The sequence below is a fragment of the Gamsiella multidivaricata genome (genome assembly GCF_025024155.1).
Source record: "Gamsiella multidivaricata strain RSA 2152 chromosome Unknown BC939scaffold_13, whole genome shotgun sequence".
Classification (NCBI taxonomy): Eukaryota; Fungi; Mortierellomycota; class Mortierellomycetes; order Mortierellales; family Mortierellaceae; genus Gamsiella; species Gamsiella multidivaricata.
In genome coordinates this window covers 244875-268581 of record NW_026251721.1, presented here as the reverse complement: position 1 = coordinate 268581, position 23707 = coordinate 244875, and the positions used below count along the sequence as shown (strand labels likewise).

The window sequence follows — 23707 nt, the reverse complement described above, 5'->3', positions numbered from 1 at the left end:
CCCTGCCCTTGTGTGTTAGAGGGCCATGGACCAAATTTCGACTGTCTGACAATAAAACTCTTCCTCATCGTTTTTTGGACTGCTGCTCCGACTGCGACTGCCCGGTGCATCGTTCATCTGCTTCTGCTGCTGCTCCTGTTCACTAGATGCGACCGGTCGAATTGGACGAAGGCACGCAGTTGCGAGTGGCTCGTTATCAAAGGTCGCACATCGCGATGAATGTCCAATTTCTAGATCCGAGTGGATCCAAAGCCCAAACTTGCCGTCACCGCCACCAAAACCAATGAACCCGGGCTCGGACAAAATCATGTAATCGTTCTTTCCCGTCCATTTCCAGAACTGTACCGCCTTTTGCTTCTTTTTCCTCTTTCCAGTGTTACTTCCATGCTGTCCTGAAGAGGGAGTCGTCGGTCGCAGTGTTGGCGAGCTAGACTGCGAAATGGATGTCTGCTGCTGTTGTTGGTGGTGGTGGAGTAATGGCGATGGCGAGGGCGAGCGTCCTCCAGTAGTTAGAGGATCGTTCATGGCCACGAACAAATCATGGCGGCGGTTATTGTCCCCGGCGCTGGCGCTGTTGTTGCCTCGACTAGCAGATGAGCTGGATGTCATGGGTGAGGATGAAAGCGACAGGCCGGTATAGGGAGATGCTGCATTGCTCGAGAGTCGAAGAGGAGAGGGCGATGGTAGGGGTGATGGCCCTAAGGAAGGCGAAGGGGGTGGCTGCGGACTCGCCACCATGGTCGTAACATTCCAGAGGAAACTATCAAAAATAAAATAAAAAAGCGGCTGTCAGCAAGGTGCTGCTTTTTTCGTCGCAAGTGGATCGATACGACGCCCTTGTTCAATCTAACGTACCATTCCCCTGTTCCATAGTACGATAGATGAGGGGCCAACTCTTGATTGACAAACGCGCCGAACACCTAGAAGAAACGAGGCATGGGTTTCAGATTTCAGAAACATGCCTAATAGCCGTCAAGAGAAAAATGAAAAATGAAAAAGAGACTTCAAAAAGATTACTTACGCAGTCCATGGTATCCTTGATGGCGAGGATCATGGGACCCTTGCCTTTGCAGCGGTGATAGAGCGTCGTCATGCTAATCCCATGCTGGTCGGACGAGTACACAAGATTCCACTTTGTAGCATTCCTTAGCTTCCTTGGCAGCTCCAGGCGGATCTATTTCAATTAGAGTAATTTCCGTCCCCACAGTTTGTCAGATATAGTTTGATCCACGCTGTCCATCCTCCTTTTTGACATGGCACAAGAACAGAATAAAAAGGAGAGACTATGCCCTACCAAATGAGCGGCCTCGAGATCGAGCACCGGGTCTGTGTCTTCATACCGATCCAAGAGCTGAAGCGGTGGCAGCTTGCTGATCTGCTCTACTCGTCCTGACATCGGTGTGGAAGCACTGCTGGACATTTCCGACGAGGCTATCCCTGGCTGATGGAGATTACCATGGCTGTGGCTCCCGCACAGATAGCTTGATCCAGATCCTGTCACCGCCATCCAAGGGTCTTGACCAGAGGCCGCCGAGTTGGGCTCAGTCCCTTGAGTTTGCTGATGGTCACTCTCGCTTGGAGTCAACGAGGACTCACCCCAGTCTCCTCCACTGACGGTTGACTGTGTCGATCGCGTGGGTCCGTACTTGGACTGCTCTGTGGTCACAAGGGAGAGGACTGCCTGCTTGGCTTTTCGAGGGATCATGGTGGGCTGGTAGATCGAGGGCGCGGTGTTGTAGCGGGAGTGGTATCGAGTGCCGGCGGAACCAGAAGCCTGTTGGGTCTTGGGATCCAGAGAGATATGTCGAGAGTGCTGTTGGCGTTGGTGGTGAGTGCCAAAAGTAGATTTTAGCAGGCTATGACGAGCACTGGGGCTGACAGTATCGTTGAAGAGCTGCTTGTCACTGGGGGAAAGTGACGCCGAAGATGAGGCAGGTATCGAGTTGGGAGCAGTGGACAGGGGGGCGATGGTTTGCGGTGGCGAATGAGGTCTGTCTTGTCTTGCAGTAGAAGTGAATGAGGAGTGCGAGTGCGAATGCCTTGACCTAGTGGTCGATCGCAGACGTGCAGCGGGGACCGTGGGACGGGTGGTGGTCTCGGAGAAAAAGGCAGTCAGGTAGTCTGGCGCTTGATAGGACTGAGGCTGAGGCTGAGGCTGAGGCTGCGCGTCGCTGGAGGGGAGGAGAGGGGAGGTCGAGAGGAGGGAGGAGAGGGAGGAGGATGGAGAGAGGGAAGCAAAGAAGGCGGAGGAGCGCCTTTTGAAGGAAGAGGAGGACCGAGGCGACGTGGCCGAAAAGTAGAGGGCGTCAGCAGGTCCGGCGGTGGAAGGTGAGAGGGAGTGGCACTCGACCGGAGAGATGTTAAGGGCGGAGGAGGAGAGAGATGAGGGAAGGACGGAGATGGACTTTGAGCGATGGATGACGATGGGAGACAACGAAGACGAGGACGAAGGGAGGGGGAGGGAGGGTCTTTGCCTGGCAACGGCTGTTCTTATGCTGGGAGTGGGAGTAGGTACTGCTACTGCAGTATTCCTCTGCTGCTGTTGCTGCTGTTGCTGCTGACAAAGACACGACGGACAGCTGGCGTGGCGTGAGTGGGGCCTGTGCGACAGCGACAATGACGCCGGTGAAGGGAAAGGGGCAGTTGCGTTTGTGGTTGAAGAAGAGAAGGAGCGCCTGGACAGTTGGCAAGAGGGGCAGTCCTTCTGTTTGGAAGGAAGAGAAGAAGAAGGAGAAGAAGAAGGAGAAGAGACGTCTTGATGATGACGATATGGATCCGGGGGGGAGGAGGAGGAAGCTGAAGAGGGAGAAGGAGAGGGGCCAGGGGGAGCAGAGTCAGAGGACGATTCGGACGATTCAGACGAAGAGACCGAGGACGAGAGTTCAGGCAAGGTCGAGAGTATAGGACAAGGCAAATCCGTCGATTCTATCGACTTTGGACTCGGTTGCGTCTGGTCCTCGTCACCTGTACTTGACATCTCGATCACCCCCGTGGATGTGGATGCGACCGCTGCCGTGTAGGGTCTGTTTCCACGGTCCTGTTCCTTGACAGTGGGCCGACAGAGAGGAGGAGGATGGCTCCCATTCTCGCAGGCAGCATTCCTTCCTTTTATGTCACTGCCGTTCCACCTCGTTTTCATGTCCATACCCATGCCCCTGCTCATGTTGACGAGGGTAATTGTTGACGCGTGGTCCTCTGCAGTGGAGATGGTGGTGGTTGTGCGTGCGCGGGAAATTGCTAACGGCGCAGCATCTGCGAAGCTGCTGTTGTCCGAGGTTGACAGGGACAGAATTGCAGGGAGACTATGTGGTCTTGTGAGGGACATGCCGACCCGAGACGAACCAGGATGCAGTTGCTGCTGCTGCCGTTGTTGTTGAGATTGACGATACATTTTGTTGAACAATTGGTGGTTTTGATTGTAGTTGTAACTGTAGCTGTAGTGGTGTTCTTCCGGCCGTTGCGACGGATGTAGCAACATGTTCTTGCTGTTGGTATAGAGAGAGTGCGTGTGTGTATCCTCAAGTGATACTTGACGTTGATGCTGAAGCTGAAGGTTGGAGAGGAAGACGAAGGGGTGAATAGTTGCTTTTCAGGAATAATGATAGGGACAGGAAAGGAAGTAGCGGTGGTCAGAAGGAGGAGTGCTGAGAGTGCGAGAGAGTGCGAGAGAGTGCGAGAGAGAGAGATAAAGAGAAAGAGAGAGAGAGAGAGAGCTAATTAGAGCGGTATGGGGATGATGAAGACAACCTTGCGTGGTGACGAAGGGCAAAAGCAAAAAGAGAGAAAGAGGAATATGGGTGGGTGGATGGACAGGTATCGAGCCTCCTCCAATTGACCACACGCAGTAATGGGGATGGAGCAGAACCGCGCCAATGAACTTCAACGACTACAAGACTACACTTCTCCCTCGCGCAGCTGTGTGTGATGAAAAGGAATAAGGAATGGAAACGAGAGAGAAAACAAAGTGACGACGGACTGATCGAATTACAAAGATTGCAAGGAAAGAGAGGAAGGTCAAGAAAGCCGCCTGATGGTCTGCTCCAGGTGCTTCGGATGCCTCTCCAGACACTACACGGAAATGAAAGCGAAGTGTGTAACGGGAATTAGGATCTTTTGTATTAAAACATTAAGGCGCTTTCATCTTCATAGACAGCAGACCAACAACATCCGAAGCATGGATAAACAAGCAAACAAAGAAACGACAACAGTGGGCATGCATCGTAGGACAAACAACAATCAATAAACATATGCACCATTCGTCGCCATCCTTGTCTCCGTTCCTGTTCCTGTTCCCTGTTCCCTGTTCCCTATTCCCTGTTCCTTGTCCCCCGTCCCCTGCCCCCTGTCCCCCGTTTTCTTGATCGTGTGGTAGATGTGTCTTCTCTCTCTCCCCCTCTCTCGGCATGGTCCCTTTCTCCATGCACCAAAATCTTTTGATGCACTCTACATCTCTTTCGCAAGATCATGTATGGACCATCTACATACCCTCCCCTCCGGTTGCAGCGAATGGAAACGTAGGAAAAAACAGAAGACCACCGGCAGCAGCGAATAAGAATCCAACAACAGTAAACATCTAAAGGGTCCGTTGCATAGGGTTCGCCAGATGACCGATGAGGAACCCTTTTCTTCTTTCTGTTGAACCATTGGTCGGTCGCCTGTCCTGCACACAAGTCCTTTTTTTTTTACAAGGGAGCAAGGTTCCCTCCCTCCCCTAATCCACGCGCCGACACTGATCGTATACAGAACATAGTAATATATCACGCTGTCTATGAACTACTTGTCCATGGGCATATGAGATATCAAAAGATATATGGTCCATCTGAATGTATGGTTTAAGCTCCCAGGCTTCATTCCTCTACGCGTCCGTAGGATCCAGTCAGATCTTGTTCCTCTAAACAGGGATAGTGTTCAAACTCAAAAGCACCCGGCTCCTGAAATCGTATGACCTCTATTTTTCTAAATGCAGCGACAGGACGCGTCTGTCAGATTCGAAGGTCTTTCTTGCTCGCAACAACATATTAGCATAATAACACCTCATATGGGTCTGCCGGTAAAGGATGATCAACGTGGCCTGCAGTAAATTTGTGCCGCATAGAGTAGAATAGATAAAATAGAGCGAGGATACCCGTCCATTTTTTCTCTCTCTTTCTCTGGCATCCCTCGCCTTGCTCCACCCTTCTTGACTAGGGTTGATAAGGATACTATATGGGTGGGTTCGTAGAATGGCTCTTCAGACAAGAATTAAAATCAAAGGTCACTCATTCAACTTCGAATGTAGGTGGATCAGGGCCACGCGGGTTTCCTGCCGTGCCACATTTTAAATATTTGAACACATATTACATGGTAGAGTGGAAAAGATTTTACGTGTGTAGGATCGCCCCTTGTTCTGACGCACAAGAAGGGACGATGCAAGGAGGGATCACGAAGTGGTCCAGTATGTAAGTGAGTTTTTGATTGAAATCGCCCGATTTGATTTGCTTGATTGTCCAATGGTTGTCTTTCAGTCTTTCAATTAGCATCGGCTATATTTCATAGCCCGTTTTGATTTTGATTCTCGAGGGCTCATCAAGATAAAACTACATAGGAGAAAGAGCACGCCTCATCATTGTTGTTCACAATCAAACACCTGTGGTAATCCTATCCCCCACACCCCAACCAATTGTTGTATATAAACCAGCGAACCTTCTCCTCTTTTTTCCACATCGTCTTCCTTCTTCCCTTCCCTACCACCCACCCACCCAGTTCTCCACATAAAATGCTCGGACGAACGTCCTTCTCGGCCCTGGTGGTCGTCATCGCCCTCATCTTTACTCTCCTCTTCTCTGAGTCCGTCACGGCAGCTCCCACAAAGCCCCACAAGGCTACTCCTCCTAAGACCCAGGCTACTGGTCCTGTTACCCTCGCAAAGTTGACCAAGGCATTTGCTGGCAATTGCCCCACCAAGACCGTTGGCGATCAGATCACTTGCAAGGATGCCCTCCCCTACATCAACGCCGCCATCAAGAAGTACAACCTCAAGACCAAGGGCCAGCAGGCCGCCTACATTGCCACCATGGCCTACGAGGGCGGTTACCTCAAGTATAACCATAACCTCGTCACCCATAGCCAAGGAAGTAAGTCGCCTTCATCGAGACAAACACCATAGCATTCCTTCATCAAAGCAAATTGCATTTTCTGACACTTCCCTCCTTTTTTTCATTGGTTTTTTTATATACCTCCGATTCGTAATATTATATTAGCCCGCTCGATTATGCCCGCTGTCTCATTGCGCACCTTCATCAACGCCAGCAAGTCCGTCCAAAAGTTCTTCCCCGGATTCCCCAATAACATCAACGAGAACACCATTGCCGATGTCCTGATCAAGCACCATGCCGACTTTGAGCCCGGTGCCTGGTGGACTGTCTCGGGCCCTAACTGTGCCAAGGCTGCCTCCCGTCTCTCTGCTTCCCAGAGCAGCTTCACTGCTTGGGAGACCAGCTGCATCAACGGTGGTACTGATACCGTCCCTGCTCGTGCTGCCATCTACAAAACCGTCTATGCTGCTCTTAAATAGACGACCCTCTTCAACTAAAAAAAAATATGTATTAATAAAATTTGGCGGCAAAACCCTGGTGGTTTATGACCTCCAAACCAAAAATCCTGCTCTCTCTGATTAAATAGATAAAACATGTTTCGTACCTACTCTCCTGTATGCTCTGGAATCAAATTTGTGAGCGAGCAATTGAAAACAGAGCTTCCTCCTCTTTGAAGAGGAAGAAAAGGATAAAATGAAAGGTCTCGCCGAGACTCGAACTCGGATTGCAAGATTCAGAGTCTTGATTGCTAACCAATTACAACACGAAACCATTTGCTTGACACGCTGAAACTCTAAAATATCCTTTATATATCTCATTAGCCTGATCACGTGCACAGGATAGGCAACCTTTGGGTGCTTTCTGGGGCCACTTGAGGACGTCGTGTCAAGAGAGCGATACCAGATCTTGCCGACGTGGAGTGGCGGTCCACCCTTGCCCATGTCCACGACAAGCGCTCTGTGCACACGTTCTTCAGCAGTGCTGCTGATACGTCCCAGAGGACACATCATATTAAGAAGCTGCATGGTATGCTGCCTACCCTGAATACCATGAAGGCTCGCCACCCGAGTCTATATCCTGACCGTGTCTGCTGCGTCTGCGATGTTCAGGACGAAGACAACCATCACCTGTGGACGTGCAGTGCTACTAGAGATGTTCACAAGGAGATCTGGCGCGAAGGGCTACAGCAGATTGATAAGTGGGGACGAGCTGCAACGACCGCATACAACAAGAACAGCAAGAAGCAGCAAGAGCGTGATAGGATCCGCGCTGGAGCCGCCGCTGCTGCACCGAAACCCATTCGATGGGTTTGTCCTAACAACGAGACCCACATCCGAGGTCTATCCTGTATCGCCGGGACCCGATCAATGCTCAAAGGCGACGAGTATTATGACCGCTCTCCGGATCTGACCTGGAGCATCAGCGATTTATGCCGTGGCATCACACCAGTCAGCCTTATCAAGGAGTGGGGCAGTCTATTTACCTCGCCATCGTCGATTGCGCGCCAGGTCATTCACAAGTTCGTCGGCTTTATTGAGGAAAAAGCTACGGAGCTGATCTGGAAACCACGCTGCAAGGCCACCATTGCTCGAGAGCGAGAATGGGGGATCACAGCCAAGATGAAACGAACTCCATACAAGGGACCGAGAGGGGACTGGAGTGATGGGTATGGATATATTAGCGACGATGACCAATGTCCGTGTGGTGCATTACTCGCTGACCATGTAAACGGGAGCTGCCCTGGCCCCGTGCTTGACCCAGACGCAGCGGATCGGACACTGCTGGATTGCCTGCAAGGGAGGAGGCGGTTGACAACTATGGAGGGGATGGGGAAGATACCCTTCTTGTAACAAGGTGTTTTCAGCTTTTAACACACTGATGAGGTGTGGCAATTGTTGCGCAGGCCCTAGGGGCAGGCCCGGGGAATGTGACCTGTCTTTTGGCGACTGTGGATCGGTTCCGCTTTGGTGGTGAGGACAGCGATAGTAGATCTTTGCTAGTTAGTCTGATAGATTCGCAGAGTCAATTGACTCGAGAGACAAGTTGTTATAAAAAAAAAAAAAAAAAAAAATCTGGGGCCACTTGAGGGCCCTACATCGCTTAGACTGCCTGCAAGATCATGGGGATTTATGTTAATAAAAAAAAAAAAAAAAAAAAAGCTTAGACTGCCTGCAAGAGGGGGAGAAAATCGACAGCCATGAAGGGGATGGGAAGATACCCTTTTTGTAACACGTAGTCTTCAGCTTTTAATTGTTGCGCAGGCCCGGAGGAATGTGGCTTGTTTTTTGGCGACTGTGGATCGAGTCTGGACTCTAGTCTTGAGCCCCAGTAGCAGGCTGCGTCGCGTGCTCATGGGGATTTATGTTAATAAAAAAAAAAAAAAAAAAAAAATTGAGCCCCAGTAGCAGGCGGCACAGGCAGCAGCGGGATTGCTTCTAGACGATATAAGCGGCAGGAGTTAGCATTGAACACGCATTGGTTATCAAGGATGGCGGACGAGCGGTTGCTGAGTCAATATCAGGGTCGTTTGAGGTTGGACGTGATGGAGAGAACGGGAGGACTGAAGTTCCTAAAAGTGAAAGGATCAGACTAAAAGTTGCCATGGCGCAACAGGTCGCGTAGCGAGCAAGACACGTGCGGTACTTGCCCATGCGGTCAGCGATTATGAAACCAGGATATCTGTGTCGGTGTAGGCTGGGACGGATGTAGCTATGCTGCTTGTAGGAGACGTTATGAGGTACAGCCTCTGTGGACTACAAATCCCATATCGTTGAGGATCCTAGTTAATAAAAAAAAAAAAAAAACTCTAGACTTGAGCCCCATTGCACCCAAATGCTGCTTGAGTACATTCTTTCACTGTTAAGAAAGGTAACGAGAAAGTCTGTATTGTATTTTTATTTTATCTACAGTAGTCCATCGACTGCCGCTTTCGTGTTAGACCTGCACTCAATCTTTTTTTGGTCAATATAAAAAAGAGCACTCAACTTTGATGCGAGGGAATAAAGCCCACACGTCTCCGTGGGTCCTAGTTATCAAAAAAAAAAAAAAAAACTCACTTTGATGCAAGGGCAGTGACTTTCTCATAGTTTTATTTGATACGCGCAGCAAGTTGCATGCCTCGAGCAATGCACCGCTAATCGCGATATACTACACTTGAAGCGGCTGTGCAAAGGAATCATTCTCGAAACAGCCGACAACTTATCCTGGTGCTCATTGAGTCCCGAACTCCTCTGACGATGACTCCAGCAAACTAGAAAACATAAACACAGCAAAATGAGATATAGTAGTAAGCAATCAAAGATGCTGGACCCTTCCCTTCACAATACTGATGCTCATGCGGACAAGAAACGGACCTAAATTGCTTGAGCAGCACGCATGGCCCACCATTTTCAAGATCGATATTGTACTGATACAGATATCCGTCCGATGTGGCAACCATGACCTGCGGTGTCGAGCTATGGTTCGATATTCACAGAAGGAAAAGAAATGCAGATTAGCAAATAGTCCCGACATTCCCCTTGATTTAAACGTGGCGTTTTAATTGCAACATACTTGCTGAGAGCGATGACACTCTGGACACCTGCACTTGGCAGCTTCAGGTATGCGAAGTCACGCGATGGCTCGAAAATCTCCGTGATGGCTCCGGGGAGATACGAACCAACACTTCCTGCGATGTTCCTTCCAAAATGCATTGACTGGCGACGGAGTACCGAGCTATCGAAATTGCATCGCAAAGCAGAGAGATCTTAGTTCTTTTGCTCACTCTTGTCTCAGGCATCTTAAACAGGAAGACACAATGCATTGACATACCCTACTCCTGATTTCCTAATGTCGAACGAGCCGTCAATCAAACCTCCATTGCGCTGGCTATTGCTGGGGCTTGATCCCCCTAGTTTGAAAATGTGCACCGTATCCGTGTCACTGGAGACGCAAAGGAGGGTGCTAGCCATGTTGAACGAGAGAGAGTAAATCCGTGCAGATTGGGATCCTCGCCTGAATTGATAGAGTCGCTGAGCATTAGGAATGGACCAAATGCGAATAACAGTTCCCTATTTTGTAAAAAAAATATGGGTTTAGTATGCCCTAATAGCTTTTCTCTAGGCATTGTAGATATTGATATCGAGTCTGAGAGGGCAAAAACCATGTCCTATACACACCTTGTCACTCGCTGTTGCAAGCATTGTGCCCTCAGAGTTAATCGAGATATTGGACACCGATGTCTTGTGCGCCTGGACAATATTGACGACCTGCAGAGTCAAAGCATTGAAGATCAGAACATCGCCAGATGGTCCGTGAGGGTCGTCGCGTCCATTGCTGGAAAAGGGCGAGGTAGGCGATGGGGTTGGAGATGGATATGCGAGGAAGCAGTTATCACCAGATGGCGAGAGAGCACAGATAGCTGAAAAGAAGAGATAAAATGAGAGATATCATAGTCTACTGTCAGCGATACATCTCTATTTGAAGACTGGAGTCATAGTCAAGAAATAAATTGGTAGCACCAACTGATTCCATGTCGCATACCATTAGGGTTCGGACTTGTCTCGATGGTGTGGAGGAGCTTCATGTTGCTGATATCGTAGACGTAGATCTGGTCCTCCAGAACCACGATGAGACGCTTGCGGTTCAATTTGACGGAGAGGATGGTGGTGGGGAAAGTCAGCTCGCAAATAGTGGACTGACGCTATTATGTAAAAGAGCGAGTTGATGTTGAAAGCACAAGTCAGGATCTGTGGAAATGGCACAGTAACTTCCTTGATTCCATGACCATCCTGTTTCTGCTGTGTTCTCCTGTCTGACCTTGGTATTTATGATTTGAAGTCTCCTGGGTGAGGACAGAGGCTGGTCCCCTGTGCCCACGATTGCCACGAGGGATGTGCAGAACAACATTTCAACAATTCCAATAGAGCTATCGGCTGCAGATAATAGATAAGGAGCAGGAAAGGGTCAACCTTTGGGCCCAGCAGGTCTTTTGTTACAGCAAACGGAGGTATCCAGTCCGATACATACACTTGGAGTAGCACTTTCCGAAAGGCTCACAGTTGTATATTCTGAATCCATGCTTTGTCCCGACAGAAATGCAGCTGTAGACGGTGCGACGGAGGAAGAAAGAGAGAGGAGGAAGAAAGAGAGAGGAGGAAGAGAGAGAGAGGAGGAAGAAAGAACGCAGTGTCAGCTGGTCGGCGAATCCTTCGAGCGGCACATGCAGTTCGTGACATAGTCCTGAAGGGGCGTGTGTAGGGCTGCTAGTGTACACACCTGAAGTCCTGGTTGAAGTTGATGAAGAGCAGGTCGGTCCCTCTTGCACTGACGTTCATGGCGGGGCTATTCTTTGGATGGTTGTGTTGGAAGTATGGACGGATGGGAGGAGAAGTCGAGGAGAAGTCGAGAGAAGGAATGAGTAGAGGCGACGACGAAGAGAACCCTGAGCAGAAAAGGGAAAGGGAGAGGGGGAGGGGGGAGGGGGGAGTGCACGCGGTCGCGTTGAAGGCAGTCACGAGTTGCATCAATTTGTTTTTGCCACGAACTTAAGCTTGCGTGGGGTGGGGCCGCTGTCCGGGTGGAGAAGAGAGTCAAATAGAGTTTGCCCCCTTTCAAAAGGCGCCAGGCACGGTCGTGGGCAGGGATGCGAGTAAAAATCAACAGAGTCAGACACCCGCCCCGTTGTTCACTTTGAGGCACCGCAGCAGTAAGCAACAACGCCTGCAGCATGCGAGTGCAGCAACCGCAACAGTGGCGACAGTCGCAGCAGTCGCAACAGTCGCAACAGTGGCAGCAGTGGCAGCAGCAGCAGTAGCAATGGTAAAGGGAAAAGGGTCAAGAGCAGATGGAAAGGACAATATTCGACTCGAATAAACAATGCATTCCAGGTATGGTGTGAGAAACGCTGTGTTTGTGTGTGGGGTCGCATTCTGGACGTTCTTTTTTGTAGTATATGAAGGCGCTTTGTCTTTTCCTTCCTCTTCTCTTTCCTTTTTTCCCTTCTCTCTTCGTTTCCCCAACCATTTTCCCTTTTCCTACACCCTCCTTCTCTTCCCTGTCTCTCTTTTTCACTCTCTCGGTTGCAATTACACAACCGCTCCTCATTCTTTCCCATCACCTTCTACTTCAACTTCATCACGATGACCACCCAAATGTACTCGATCGAGGTTGCCGGCAGCCCCAATATCCCTGGCGAGGGAAAGCCTCGTCGTAGCATCCTCTGTCCCGACAAACTCGTTCAGAGCTACCAGTCTTCCAAGGGCAACAGTACCATCACAACCCTTTACGAAAACTTTTTGGAAGGTGTCCAACGCTCAGGTAACTCACATGGCATTACGGCATTAAGTTCTTGGGCGCAGCTTCGCTCTTGCTTCATGTACCCATATTAAATTAGCTGTTCCTGTTTTGTCTGCATTGCAAACGCTCTTTGCGCAGAGGGTGGACAGTTCCTTGGGTACCGCCCCATCGTCAACGGTGTCCCGCAGCCTTACGAGTGGATGAGCTACTCCCGCGTGCAGGAGCGCGTGACCCATTTCGGAGCAGGTCTTGCGCACCTGGGCTTGGCCCCAAGCTCTAACTTTGGTATTTTTTCCATTAACCGGGCGGAGTGGGTGAGTTCATGATGAAAGAACGGCAGATCATCAAAATGGGAGATCTAGAATTCGTTTTAACATGAGTATACTCTCGTGTACACTAGACCATGAGTGAGCTCGCTGGTTATATGTATAACTACACGTCCGTACCGCTCTATGATACTTTGGGTGTCTCTGCCATCGAGTTCATCGTTAACCAGACCGAGATGCAGATTGTCATCGCTTCGGGTGACAAAGCTTCGATCCTGCTTAACATGAAGTCGGCCCTACCCACGGTCAAGATCATTGTGGTAATGGGCGCCTTCGACGAGGCCCTCATTATCGAGGGCCAAGAATTGGGCGTCAAGATTGTAGCCTGGACCGAGGTTGAGCGTAGCGGTCTCGATAACCCTGTGCCGGCCACTCCCCCAACTTCGGAAGATACTGCCACCATCTGCTACACCTCTGGAACTACAGGCACCCCAAAGTAAGTATAGTACATGTAAGCGCGTAAAGCGCGCACCAATTGTTTCGTTTGTTCACTTTCGGAGCCCCACAGGACGCTCAGACATTTCTGTTGGGGTCCGGGCATGGCTCCTCTTTTTATTTTATTTTTGAGCGTCCATCTTTTCGGCTTTCATTTTTACAGGCAACGGAGTTACTCTTGTTGTCTATTGTCACGCTTGTTCTACGGATGTGCATATGTTTGTGCGGGGAGGAGTTTAATTGGCATGGTACCACAAAGTCGAGTGCCGTGCTAGAAATTGTTTGGCTTCATATAATACCAACCCTGTTCGCTTTATCGATACCTTGTTTAATAAATGTTGTTGGGTGTCTTCCACATACTGCTCTAGGGGTGCTGTCTTGAGCCACAAGAACTTTGTCGCCGGTATCAGCTCCTTTCATACCCTGGCCAAACATCAAAAGTTCTTCATCCCTTCTGTTGCCGATACGCACATCTCGTACTTGCCATTGGCCCATGTCTTTGAGCGTCTCTGCCAGGCCGTCATGATCTCAGGCGCTGCACGTATTGGATACTATCAGGGCGATACGTTGAAGCTGTTGGATGATGTGGCAGTCTTGCAGCCAACTATCTTTGTCTCAGTACCTCGTCTCTTCAACAGGATTTACGACAAGGTCTTGGCAGGTGTCAAGGCCAAGGGGGGCATTGCGGCTTTCCTCTTCAACCGTGCCTACGCAGCCAAGAAGGCCAATCTAAGACGCGGTATTTTGGAACATGCTCTATGGGATCGTCTGGTCTTCGGTGCTATCCGAGCCCGCCTCGGTGGCAAGGTCAAGCATATCGTCTCCGGCTCGGCTCCCATTTCTCCCGATGTCATCGATTTCCTCCGCATCTGCTTCAGTGCCGATGTTTATGAAGGTTACGGTCAGACTGAACAGGCGGCTGGCTTGTCCATGAGCTACAAGGGTGACTTGACTCCCGGTCAAGTGGGTCCTCCCCAGCTATGCGTCGAGGTGAAGCTGAAGGACATTCCTGCCATGAACTACACCTCTCAAGATAAGCCATTCTCTCGTGGCGAGATCATGCTTCGAGGAAACTCTGTTTTCAAGGGCTACTATAAGGCTCCAAAGCAAACGGAAGAGACACTCGAAACCGATGGCTGGGCCAGGTGAGATATAAAGCCTTTGCGGTTCAGACCTTCCTGTATATCTGTATATATTGTGGCACTTATACCCTTATTTTATTTTAACTAGTACTGGCGATGTCGGTCAGTGGGATGATCGTGGACGCTTGGTCTTGATTGACCGCGTCAAGAACATTTTCAAGCTGGCTCAGGGCGAATACATCGCACCCGAAAAAATCGAGAGTATTTTGGACAAGCATCCACTGGTCGCTCAGGTCTTTGTTTATGGCCACTCTCTCAAAGCTACCCTGGTTGGAATTGTCGTGCCCGATGCAGAGACACTCAAGCTGTGGGCAAACGAGAATGCGCTGAAAGACAAGAGCTACGAGGAGCTCTGCGCCGTACCTCTTGTCAAAGAAACTCTTCTCAAGGAGCTCGCCGCGTTTGGGCGCGAATCGGACCTGAAGGGGTTTGAGATCCTGAAGAACATCCATGTGACCTCGGAGCAATTTTCGATTGAAAACGATCTACTTGTAAGTCCACAAGCATACTGACGAATCCTTACAAAGAATTGATTCGAAATAGCTGTACATTAACACACCACTCGTCTCTGGATTAGACCCCCACGTTCAAGCTGAAGAGGCACACGGCAAAGGAGAGATACGAGGTCGAAATTGAACGCATGTATGCCGAGATCGAGTAAAGTCGTTGGAATTGAAAAGGATGTGCCAGCACCATACCATCATTAAGGGAGAAAGCTCAATGCAAACGGTTAATAATAAAAGTCTTGGAAATACAACGTTTTTATTGTCAAAGAAAAAAGAAAAAAAAATGGAGGGCTAATCTTCCTCATCGTTTCCGGTCTCCGCGCCACCTGCAGCTCCGTTATTCCCGCCTCCATTATCCTGTGCGTTTATCAGCATTTGTCGCAATATCTCTGGTGGGTATTCGGCTCCACGCACCTTAACATTGTAGCAGGCCATTTCGATCTTGTTGAGCGACTGCTTGAATGCACTCATCTTTTTAAAAAGAGGTGATGCTCGTGTAAGTACGAGCCCATCAAATCCACTTTTGATATTTCGCAAGAACGAGAGGATATGTTGCACACGCTCTTCGGGAGATGGTAGAGGGATTCCACCCATGGTGTTCGAATCCTGTACAGGGGCTATAAGAGATTGGCCCAAAGTGTTGATCGCCAGACGCATCAGTTCTCCAGTCAGATCCGCTATGCCCAGCAAGTAGTCCTCGTCGGTGACCTCCATCGTTAGTCTTGTCTGTTGTATTGATTTTGTGAAGGGTGTCCCTGTTTCCATCTCAGCAACCATAGGTGCTGCCTGCGCGTCGGATGTATTGCTTGTTGCTATTACGGCAGTTGTGTTGACTGGCACTGGTCCTGTAAGCGCTATATTCCCTGACTTTCGTGAAGAATCTGATCTGTCCTTATTATAGGGTGTTTTTCGGTGATCTCTGTTGGACCTTCCGCGTGGACCTCCACTTCCACTGCTATTTCCACCACCACCGAATTGGGTCTGCCCGATATCAATGATCAAGTCTGGGTTCGCGAACTGTTCTGAAGTTGTCATGAAGTTCAGGTCTGCCTCGAGTGCACACTTGGGCATCAATTTGCCTTGGACCAGATAGTACTCCAGCGTCATCGCCTCGATCTATATATGCGCGTAGAATCAAAAATTCGAGCTGGTTATTGTTCTGAACTCGATTCGGATCCAAGAGTTCCGAAGATTGAGCTTACATATTCCTGCATGGCTCCCAAAAAGCTTCGCTGGTACTTGTAATAATTAGATCCTTGCAGATCTATGGCGGCTCTGTGAAAAAGTTTCAAGACCGTGGCATGCTTGTCTTTAAATTCTCCGAGTGCTTCGGACGCGGCCGAAAACTGTGGGAGAAATTCCCTAGGATCCGCACGGTGGAGCGCAAAGATCATCTTTTTACTGAGGATGTTGATGTCCCTAAAATGAAAACATTCCAATGCGAAGATGAGGATAAATCGCGGTTAGCGCAAATGACGCGTCTGATTATATCCTTTAATGCTGCAAATCCTGCTTGCCTGGAGACCTTGATGATGCGCTCTCTCCGGCCATACTAATCGTTTTTCAAGTGTTTTAACAATAACGGATATCATGGTCTGATCAGTTTAAAAAAAAAAGGAGCTCGTTCTCTTTTATGAAACGGGCTGTATCCATGTTTGCTGTTGTTGCATATTGCATACATGCTCCTCCAGGATGTCTCGGTATATGGCGAAGTCGTTAACAAGGGACGTTCCAAGCCTGGATCGGATAGCGTCGTCACCTTCCTCTTTGATCGCATGTTCTGTGGTGGCCGAGGGTGCAGTAGTCTGGCCCAAAGCCAAGAATGGGTTCAACATGCTGGTTGAGGCAATCGGCGGTGTCGACATATGTGTGTCCTCCATGGTTGATGTTGATCTTGTGTGTGGAACGAAACGAAGCCAGCTGCGCGTTTCTGAGGTGACTGTGGACTGAATATCTTCGCCTTGCTTGGAGAAGAGCGCCACCATTCTTTCCAGCATCTTTCCATCGGCCAGTCAGTCAGGCACACCATGTCCTCAAGACTCGAGCGGGCAAGGATCATTGACAAGCGACAGACGGAAGTAATGTCTTTGGAGCCTTGAATTTCCCTTAACCAGCACTTGCTCTGACTCTAGTGAAGAACTGATACCGACCTCCGTTTCTTTTGGAACGAATAGTCAGGAATAGAGTACCTTGTTTCGACTACCGGCGAATGGGTCCCGTCCTCTACCAGTCGATGCATCAATCCAGAGCTCGTCGAATTGTATGAGTGGCTCCATAATTCGGGCTATCGTGAGGGCACAAAGGTCTTTCCATCGACACATCGGCAAGTCGTAGTATCCGCGCGGAAGAAAACGCAGTTTTCGACGACATCAACAGGACTCACAGCGGCGTCGATATCAGGTCTCACACCAGCAATCAAAATTGAGCAGGACGTGAATCTACATATGCAGGGCGCCGGAGATGCTGAATTAACACCCAGAATCAAGACGGAAAAGGATGTGGACCAAATAGAAAACGTCTTTCAAAGTCGCGACATTGGTCAGGACAAATCTACAGAACCACCAAGACCGAAAAAGCAGCGACTGGAAGGATCATATATTGAAGAACTAGATCAACTATCTATTGATACCACGGAAAAAGATGATGTCAGGACGAAATCCGAGCCAACATCGCCAATCAAGTCAACACCTCGGGGGCCAATAAAAAAGGAGACAGCCAGCATGGATTCAGGAGTACCAAGCGGCGCTCGTACGTCCAAGGACAGTATAACAGCGAGCCAGGATCAGGATGCGGTGAGGACTTTCAACAGGAACACGGAACAAATGATCGAAGTGTACTTCAAGGAAGGAATGGGTATGTTTGCCATTATATATGATTTAGAAACAGCTTTGAACCACCACCAAATTCGTCCGCATGCTGATATTCTTTTTCTTCTTTTTTCGTGGTCGATTTGTAGATGCTTCTGGAGTTGAAATGTTTGATATCCTACTCGGACCCTATAGACGACCTACTAAGTAAGCAAAAACACTCTTCAATAAGAGCCGTTTGCTCCTGAATTCTAGTGATACTTGCTGACGACAGCGACACGCTTATATCGATAGGGAATTCGTGGCCGCTTTTTTCTATGCTGTCATCCTCTCGCCTCTGACGGAGCCCGCCACGATCGAGGCAGCCATCCATGTTTTGGACCGCACGCTCACCATCCACGGCCCAGAGCCCTTCACAGACATCTGGGATGTTCAAAAGCGGCGTCGTGAACTTGCGGATGGAAGAAGCTCTTTTTCAAGACAATCAAATATTTCGGGGTCATCGTCGTCTATGGTAGGATCTGGATCAGAAACGGGGTCGGGGATGAGCACTCGGCAAAATAACAATAGCAGCGGCACCAACAACGGATCGATGGTGGCGAAATTTCTAGACATCCCCCCAAGAGCCTTTCACCCAGGACGCCTTCCCAGCTGGAACGATATCTGGGATCTAATCAAGACAGAGTTTGGTCTGGATACAAAACCGGAGACAGCGCACCATATTTCTCTACAGGAATATCATATTCACATGCGATTACAAGGAGACGGAGCGTTTGAGACGACACGCTCGGTCAGGAGGATAGACGAAGAGGACATGCTGAAGGTAGAGGACGGTGTAATCGTCACGGAGGAACAGGAGATTCGAGAGGATATTGGGCGTGCTATTGTAGGGCTGCTTCTCAGAGTCTTGGAGCAGGATGCGGTCCTGCGCAATGGTTAGTTTCCGATCGCTGTACGACCTATCGTACTAAGATATTTCTGGTGACATGCGTTACTAACGTTCCTGGCTATGTCTATGGTAGTATCGAAGACAACGTTCTTTTATAAAGACGTCATGCGGGTCGATCTCTTTACGCCTGGACGGTCCGTTCGAATAGCACTGGACGTCGCCTTACAAATCATTGCATTGGGGATCTCTCCACGCTACCTTGAGCCATCAAGCAGTATCCGGTCTTCACGCGCCTGGCCACTCAACGAGCGGTGTAAGCTGAATTCTGCGGGGATGGAGATCCTACAACTCGGTCAACAAATTCTATTGCTCCTGATCCGGTTTATAGAGGCAGGACAGCTTTCAGTCGAAAAGGGACTGGAAGATTTGGCAAGGGATGTTATCTCTCAGCTTCCTAAACTGAGTAAGATTCCAACTACTCGTGGCTTGAGTCGGTCAGAATCACGGTCAGCAATACTGTTTTTGGCAGAGAGATACAGCCTGGATCAGATGGAGATATTCTTGAAGACCTTGATTCAGGGTCCATGCTTGCTCGATTCTGGTACTGGGTCTGGTGCTGGCGTAAAGCTAAGGAAAGAAAAGGGTGAAGCAGAGCATCAGCTTCAGCAGAACGATGATTCCGACATACATCGTTACTCGGTATTCGATCAGGATGACTATGGCGGCGTCCTCAAAAGTCAGACAGGCATATGCATGGGATCCAGTGTATTTGTGATGGTGCTTGTAGACCACTGGTTTCGATCGAAGACAACATCCAAGAGTAGCGCCGGGTCTCAGTTGAGTTTCCGAACGGTTGTGGAAGAATATGCCATGCCCAACAACGTTCGGCCGGCCGCATCCTCAACAAAGGCTCGTACTGCCAAGACCAACGTCAAGACTAAGAATACGACTACCAAAAAGAAAACTCGCAGGAAGCGGAGAAATTCGATATCATCTCTATCGTCACTATCATCACTTTCGCTTTCCGATGATAACTCGGATGACCTGGAGTTGCACCTGACGAGCGTGGGTGGATCATCAAAGACGACTACAGATCAAGACGACGGGTTGGATCAATGGAACGCCAAGGACTTGGAACAGGTTGAATGGGTGGTGATGATGATTGAGGTCTTGGTCTGGTCATGGATCGAGGCACGAGGGATCAGGAGGGATGAGATTAAGAACACTGGATTGGAGAATGTGCTGTATCCGGATGGGAGCAGCCAGCAATCGATCGACGAGAATACGACGTCTGGATGGCTCGTCATGTCGAGAACACTCAGCACTATTGGAGGAACACTGAAATTCCGTTGGGACCAGCTTGAGAGCATCATTGAGGCCGCAATCATGATAGAAGAAGTCGGCCTCCGCTGACCTTCATAAAGATTGTAATGTTGTAATTAAGAAGCATAAGCAGCAGTTGTTCCTATGCGAAGAAGTGTATGGTATGAAAATATATTTTATATAACATAACGATGGATAAGGATGATACGAAATGGCTAGTCAATAGCTTTTCTCTCTAGTACAGGCTTGGCTCGAAGTGACGATGAGGATCCTGGTTCTCGCCATGGATGCAGATCTCGATGGACTTGAACCACTCATCCTCGAGGATGGCCTCGACGGTGATGCGGGTCTCTGGGTTAGGATCCAAGATTTTCTTCATTAGATTCCTGGCACCAAAAGGCAGCTTCTCGAAGGGCTCGTAGTTGTTGATGGCTTTCATCTCGAGGTAATGCTGGTAGTTAAGGTCCTGAGCGGTCGCAGCGCGGAAAGGGATGCCCTGGTAGACCATACAGTAGTAAACAATGCCACAGGCCCAGACATCGACACAACGGGCATCATACTCCTTTTTGAGAAACTCTTCCGGAGCGATGTAGGGCTCTGACCCGCAGAGACCCTTGGACAGATGGGGGGATTTCTCCCAGCACATGCGGAACACATCGGACACACCAAAGTCGGTGATCTTAAGGCGACCCTGGCCGTCGAGGAGCAGATTCTCGGGCTTAATGTCTCTGTGAGCGACGCCCATGGAGTGCAGGTAGGCGATGCCGTGGATGAGCTGCTTGAAGCAGCAGTCGATCTCTATCCGGGACATGTGGCCCTGCTTGATGGTGTTGTACAGGTCTCCTCCACAGCAGTACTCCTATTAGGGATGGAAAAGTTGTGGCTATGATTAGTTTCATAGGGACAAAAGAATAAGAGTTGGGCTGTTCCCCTGCCACTGTAACACAAAAGGAAGGAATGGAAATCCACAGGAAAGAACTGCGGGGCGTGCTAGTGGTTTATGGCCCAAATGGCGTACAAAGTCGACAGAGAAAGAAAACGAGGCCGAAAGGGCAACATTCCCCATGACTAACGTCGTAGTGCCGCAGTTCCTTGCACTCAGCCCCGCAGTTGTCAATATTTCCTTTGCTTGGACGAATAAACTGTGACGAAAAGTGGGAGGAGGAGACATACCATGACTTCACACCAGTGCTGCTGCTCATCCTGGACCAGATCCACGGTCTCGACAATGTTTTCGTGATGAAGGGTCGAGGATATACAGAACTCACTCGTCAGCTTCTTGACGTACTCCTTCTCGGTCTCATCCTTTCTCCGCTTACGGAACTCCTTGACCGCAAACAACTTTTCGGTCTCGTCATCCTCCGACAGCTTGTGGGCCAAGCGCACAACCGCCGTTGCTCCCTGGCCAATGTTGCCTTTGTCGCACAAGCCATACTTTCGTAGCAACGTGCAGTCACCCTGACCAGCGGTCGCGCCCGCCTTCTTGGATTCGCTACGATCGCTTCCATTGCCACCAAAGGACGAGGCACGTCCTAGAACACTTGCAAAGTTGAAAATTGTCTTCTTTTCCAACGAGCTGTTGGTCGCGTTCAACAAGTAGGGGTCCTGTTGTTCCAATGGCATTGGGCTGTTGACATAGATGGGCGAGGATGGAGGACTGGCGGATCCAGACTTGGATTCCACATGAAAGATCTTGTGGATCAGGGTCTGTTTCTTGTTGGTCACAGCCACAGGCGGAGGTTTTGGGTAAAAGATCTTCTTGAGTGCGGAGGGCGACTCGTTGTTGGTGCTGAAGCCCATACCCGAGTTAGCAGAAGAAGAGGAGCCGATAGTGGGGACTTGACGGAGGGTGCTCCAATGGTCGTCCTGGTGCAGGTATTGGCGCTGGGAGGCGTTGGTACCGGGACCGACGTGCAGAGGCGACTTCTCTTGGCGACGGCGGACGTTGACCTCCATGGCAGGGGCCCAATAGTCGGTGGAAAAGGTTACCATGATGAAGGTGAATAGAATACAGGTGAATGAACTAATGTGGCAATGGGTATGAATGTACAAAATGGGCAAAGCAGCAAGAAAGCAGTGATACAAAAAATAAAGTGTCTATATGTTGATACAGTTGGGATGCTTCTAAAAAAACAAAAGACAAGACAACAAAAAGAGTAGAGTAGAGTGGAGTGGAGTAGAGTGGAGTGGAGTAGAGTGGAGTGGAGTATAAAGTCAAAGTGGAAAGTTGAATAGGGATTCAGTTTGTCCGAAGGGTTGATCGAGTTGGAAGTGATCAAGACTGTGGAGTGAAAAGGGGGCGTGGTGTTATTCTTTGTGACCCAACATGCTATACGGAGGGAAAAGACTGGTAGTGGGAAAACAATGTGGTTGAGAAGGCGCGGAACAAACGAAGTGGCGAAGACAAAGAGGAGAGAGAAGCAAAAGAAGAAGAAGGAAGAGAAGAAAGGCGGAGAAGGAGGAGACTTTTAACTGAGGGATTATTATTTCTCCCTCTTCTTCGGCGCTCTTTTCTAGCTCTTCGGAGAAAGACGAACAAATTTTTATGGCCATTCTTATCAAGGATACACACGCTACACAAATAAATATCCTCATTTGAGGCATTTTTGCTGTCAAATCGAACTCTTTGTGCAACCATCTCTCTAACTGATAATTGACAATCTACGCTGCATTGGCCTCAGATGCCTGTACCTGTGCCTGTACCTGTCTCTGTTCTTGTTCCTGTTCCTGTCCCTGCCTCTGTTCTTGTCCTTGTCCCTGGAGAAAGGATCTGTCTGCACTCTGCACACATATATTTTTCCCATGTGCTTCAATCGGGTGGACAACAAGTTCTCTAATAGACTATATTTACATCTGATTGCATGTAGTCTGTCCATGCATACATGGACATGGCCACGAGAACTAGGCCATAATCCAAAGTCCATACTCCATATAGTCCACGACCACAACAGGTCCTATCCCCTATTCTTGAAGTTGCTCTTGCCCCTGCCTCCCTCTTATTTCTTTTCTTTTCAAGATGTACAGTACATTGCCAGCTGATCTAACATCTGAGCAATCCCTCAAATAAAATGGATATTTATATCCCTTAGCACTCATTTATTTTGTTTTTCATTGTGCAGAACTATTGTACGCAAGGGTCATTGTTCCATATAGGCTATGTATGGCACGCTTCGTGATGAACGTGATCCTGACCGACAATAGGACAGGTGTCCGCCCTGATCGTCCTGCATGCTCGTGTCAGTTTGATAAAGAATCCTGTGGGTGCATGACAGAGTCTACCATGTTGATAACGGAGTAAAGCATGACCATGTCCCGAGCACGCACCAACCACGTTTTGGTGGGTATAGGCAATCAAGTTTGTAGGAATAATCTACTCGGCAACCTGGGTTGTCAGCTTTATTTGACAACCCATGCGGAAATCAATTTGCCACGTTGAGCATTCAAGTCAATTCCCACAGGAAATCCATGTAATTCGCATGTTCGCATGTCCTGAAAATCGGGTTATAACCCAAGTAATATCTTTCTTGTGTTCGAGAGGGTGTGTGGTTTACGCTCAGGTCGCCTTTATCATCGGCAAATGCACCAAGTGTTTTGTCTTCTCGCGCTTTCAGATAACAAGAGGCACTTATTTTTCTGTTCAAAAGATCAAAAGAGGTCTCGCCGAGACTCGAACTCGGATTGCAAGATTCAGAGTCTTGATTGCTAACCAATTACAACACGAAACCATTTGCTTGACACGCTGAAACTCTAAAATATCCTTTATATATCTCATTTACTAAATCACGTGAGCAGGATAGACAACCTTTGAGTACTTTCTGAGGCCACCTGGGACCCTTTGCCTGCAAGGGGGAGGGGATTTATGTTAATAATAAAAAAAAACTCCTTTGCCTGCAAGGGGGAGGAGGTCGACAGCCATGGAGGGGATGGAG

At 49.1% G+C, this 23707-nt stretch overlaps 7 protein-coding genes and 2 non-coding genes across 9 annotated transcripts; 3 read left to right on the top strand and 6 right to left on the bottom strand.

Moving 5' to 3' along the window:
* Window positions 1-15: 15 nt before the first annotated feature.
* BC939DRAFT_394128 (TLD-domain-containing protein) lies at window positions 16-1396 on the bottom strand (the record flags this gene model as incomplete). Its single annotated transcript, XM_051552129.1, has 4 exons — window positions 16-354; window positions 834-920; window positions 1022-1174; window positions 1295-1396. 4 exons carry the CDS (start codon window positions 1394-1396, stop codon window positions 16-18), a joined length of 681 nt encoding a protein of 226 aa, XP_051415130.1.
* A 4157-nt stretch (window positions 1397-5553) lies between these two features.
* BC939DRAFT_490702 (uncharacterized protein) lies at window positions 5554-6631 on the top strand. Its single transcript, XM_051559462.1, has 2 exons — window positions 5554-6113; window positions 6240-6631. The coding sequence occupies exons 1-2, from the start codon at window positions 5756-5758 to the stop codon at window positions 6551-6553; spliced, it is 672 nt and encodes a 223-aa protein (XP_051415129.1). The 5' UTR covers window positions 5554-5755; the 3' UTR covers window positions 6554-6631.
* Window positions 6632-6772: 141 nt separating this feature from the next.
* Window positions 6773-6845, bottom strand: BC939DRAFT_t45. Its single transcript has one exon. It is a non-coding gene; the product is annotated as a tRNA-Gln (tRNA).
* A 2294-nt stretch (window positions 6846-9139) lies between these two features.
* On the bottom strand, window positions 9140-11479 carry BC939DRAFT_442875 (WD40-repeat-containing domain protein). The gene is made up of 9 exons (XM_051554451.1): window positions 11331-11479; window positions 11082-11155; window positions 10872-10987; window positions 10596-10755; window positions 10232-10473; window positions 9885-10123; window positions 9627-9788; window positions 9428-9529; window positions 9140-9324 (listed from the first exon to the last, which is right to left on the bottom strand). Exons 1-9 carry the CDS (start codon window positions 11387-11389, stop codon window positions 9285-9287), a joined length of 1194 nt encoding a protein of 397 aa, XP_051415128.1. The 5' UTR covers window positions 11390-11479; the 3' UTR covers window positions 9140-9284.
* Window positions 11480-12052: 573 nt separating this feature from the next.
* BC939DRAFT_442872 (uncharacterized protein) lies at window positions 12053-15011 on the top strand. Its single transcript, XM_051554450.1, has 6 exons — window positions 12053-12371; window positions 12489-12664; window positions 12751-13112; window positions 13480-14256; window positions 14342-14744; window positions 14831-15011. The coding sequence occupies exons 1-6, from the start codon at window positions 12194-12196 to the stop codon at window positions 14912-14914; spliced, it is 1980 nt and encodes a 659-aa protein (XP_051415127.1). The 5' UTR covers window positions 12053-12193; the 3' UTR covers window positions 14915-15011.
* BC939DRAFT_49902 (Translin family-domain-containing protein) lies at window positions 14941-16979 on the bottom strand. The gene is made up of 4 exons (XM_051559891.1): window positions 16439-16979; window positions 16277-16311; window positions 15962-16178; window positions 14941-15875 (listed from the first exon to the last, which is right to left on the bottom strand). Exons 1-4 carry the CDS (start codon window positions 16754-16756, stop codon window positions 15051-15053), a joined length of 1395 nt encoding a protein of 464 aa, XP_051415126.1. The 5' UTR covers window positions 16757-16979; the 3' UTR covers window positions 14941-15050.
* On the top strand, window positions 16787-19868 carry BC939DRAFT_500552 (uncharacterized protein; the record flags this gene model as incomplete). Its single annotated transcript, XM_051560056.1, has 5 exons — window positions 16787-16837; window positions 16934-17612; window positions 17716-17773; window positions 17861-18501; window positions 18589-19868. 5 exons carry the CDS (start codon window positions 16787-16789, stop codon window positions 19866-19868), a joined length of 2709 nt encoding a protein of 902 aa, XP_051415125.1.
* A 145-nt stretch (window positions 19869-20013) lies between these two features.
* On the bottom strand, window positions 20014-21401 carry BC939DRAFT_394137 (kinase-like domain-containing protein; the record flags this gene model as incomplete). Its single annotated transcript, XM_051552131.1, has 2 exons — window positions 20014-20637; window positions 20952-21401. 2 exons carry the CDS (start codon window positions 21399-21401, stop codon window positions 20014-20016), a joined length of 1074 nt encoding a protein of 357 aa, XP_051415124.1.
* Window positions 21402-23430: 2029 nt separating this feature from the next.
* BC939DRAFT_t44 lies at window positions 23431-23503 on the bottom strand. Its single transcript has one exon. It is a non-coding gene; the product is annotated as a tRNA-Gln (tRNA).
* Between the last annotated feature and the right edge of the window lie 204 nt (window positions 23504-23707).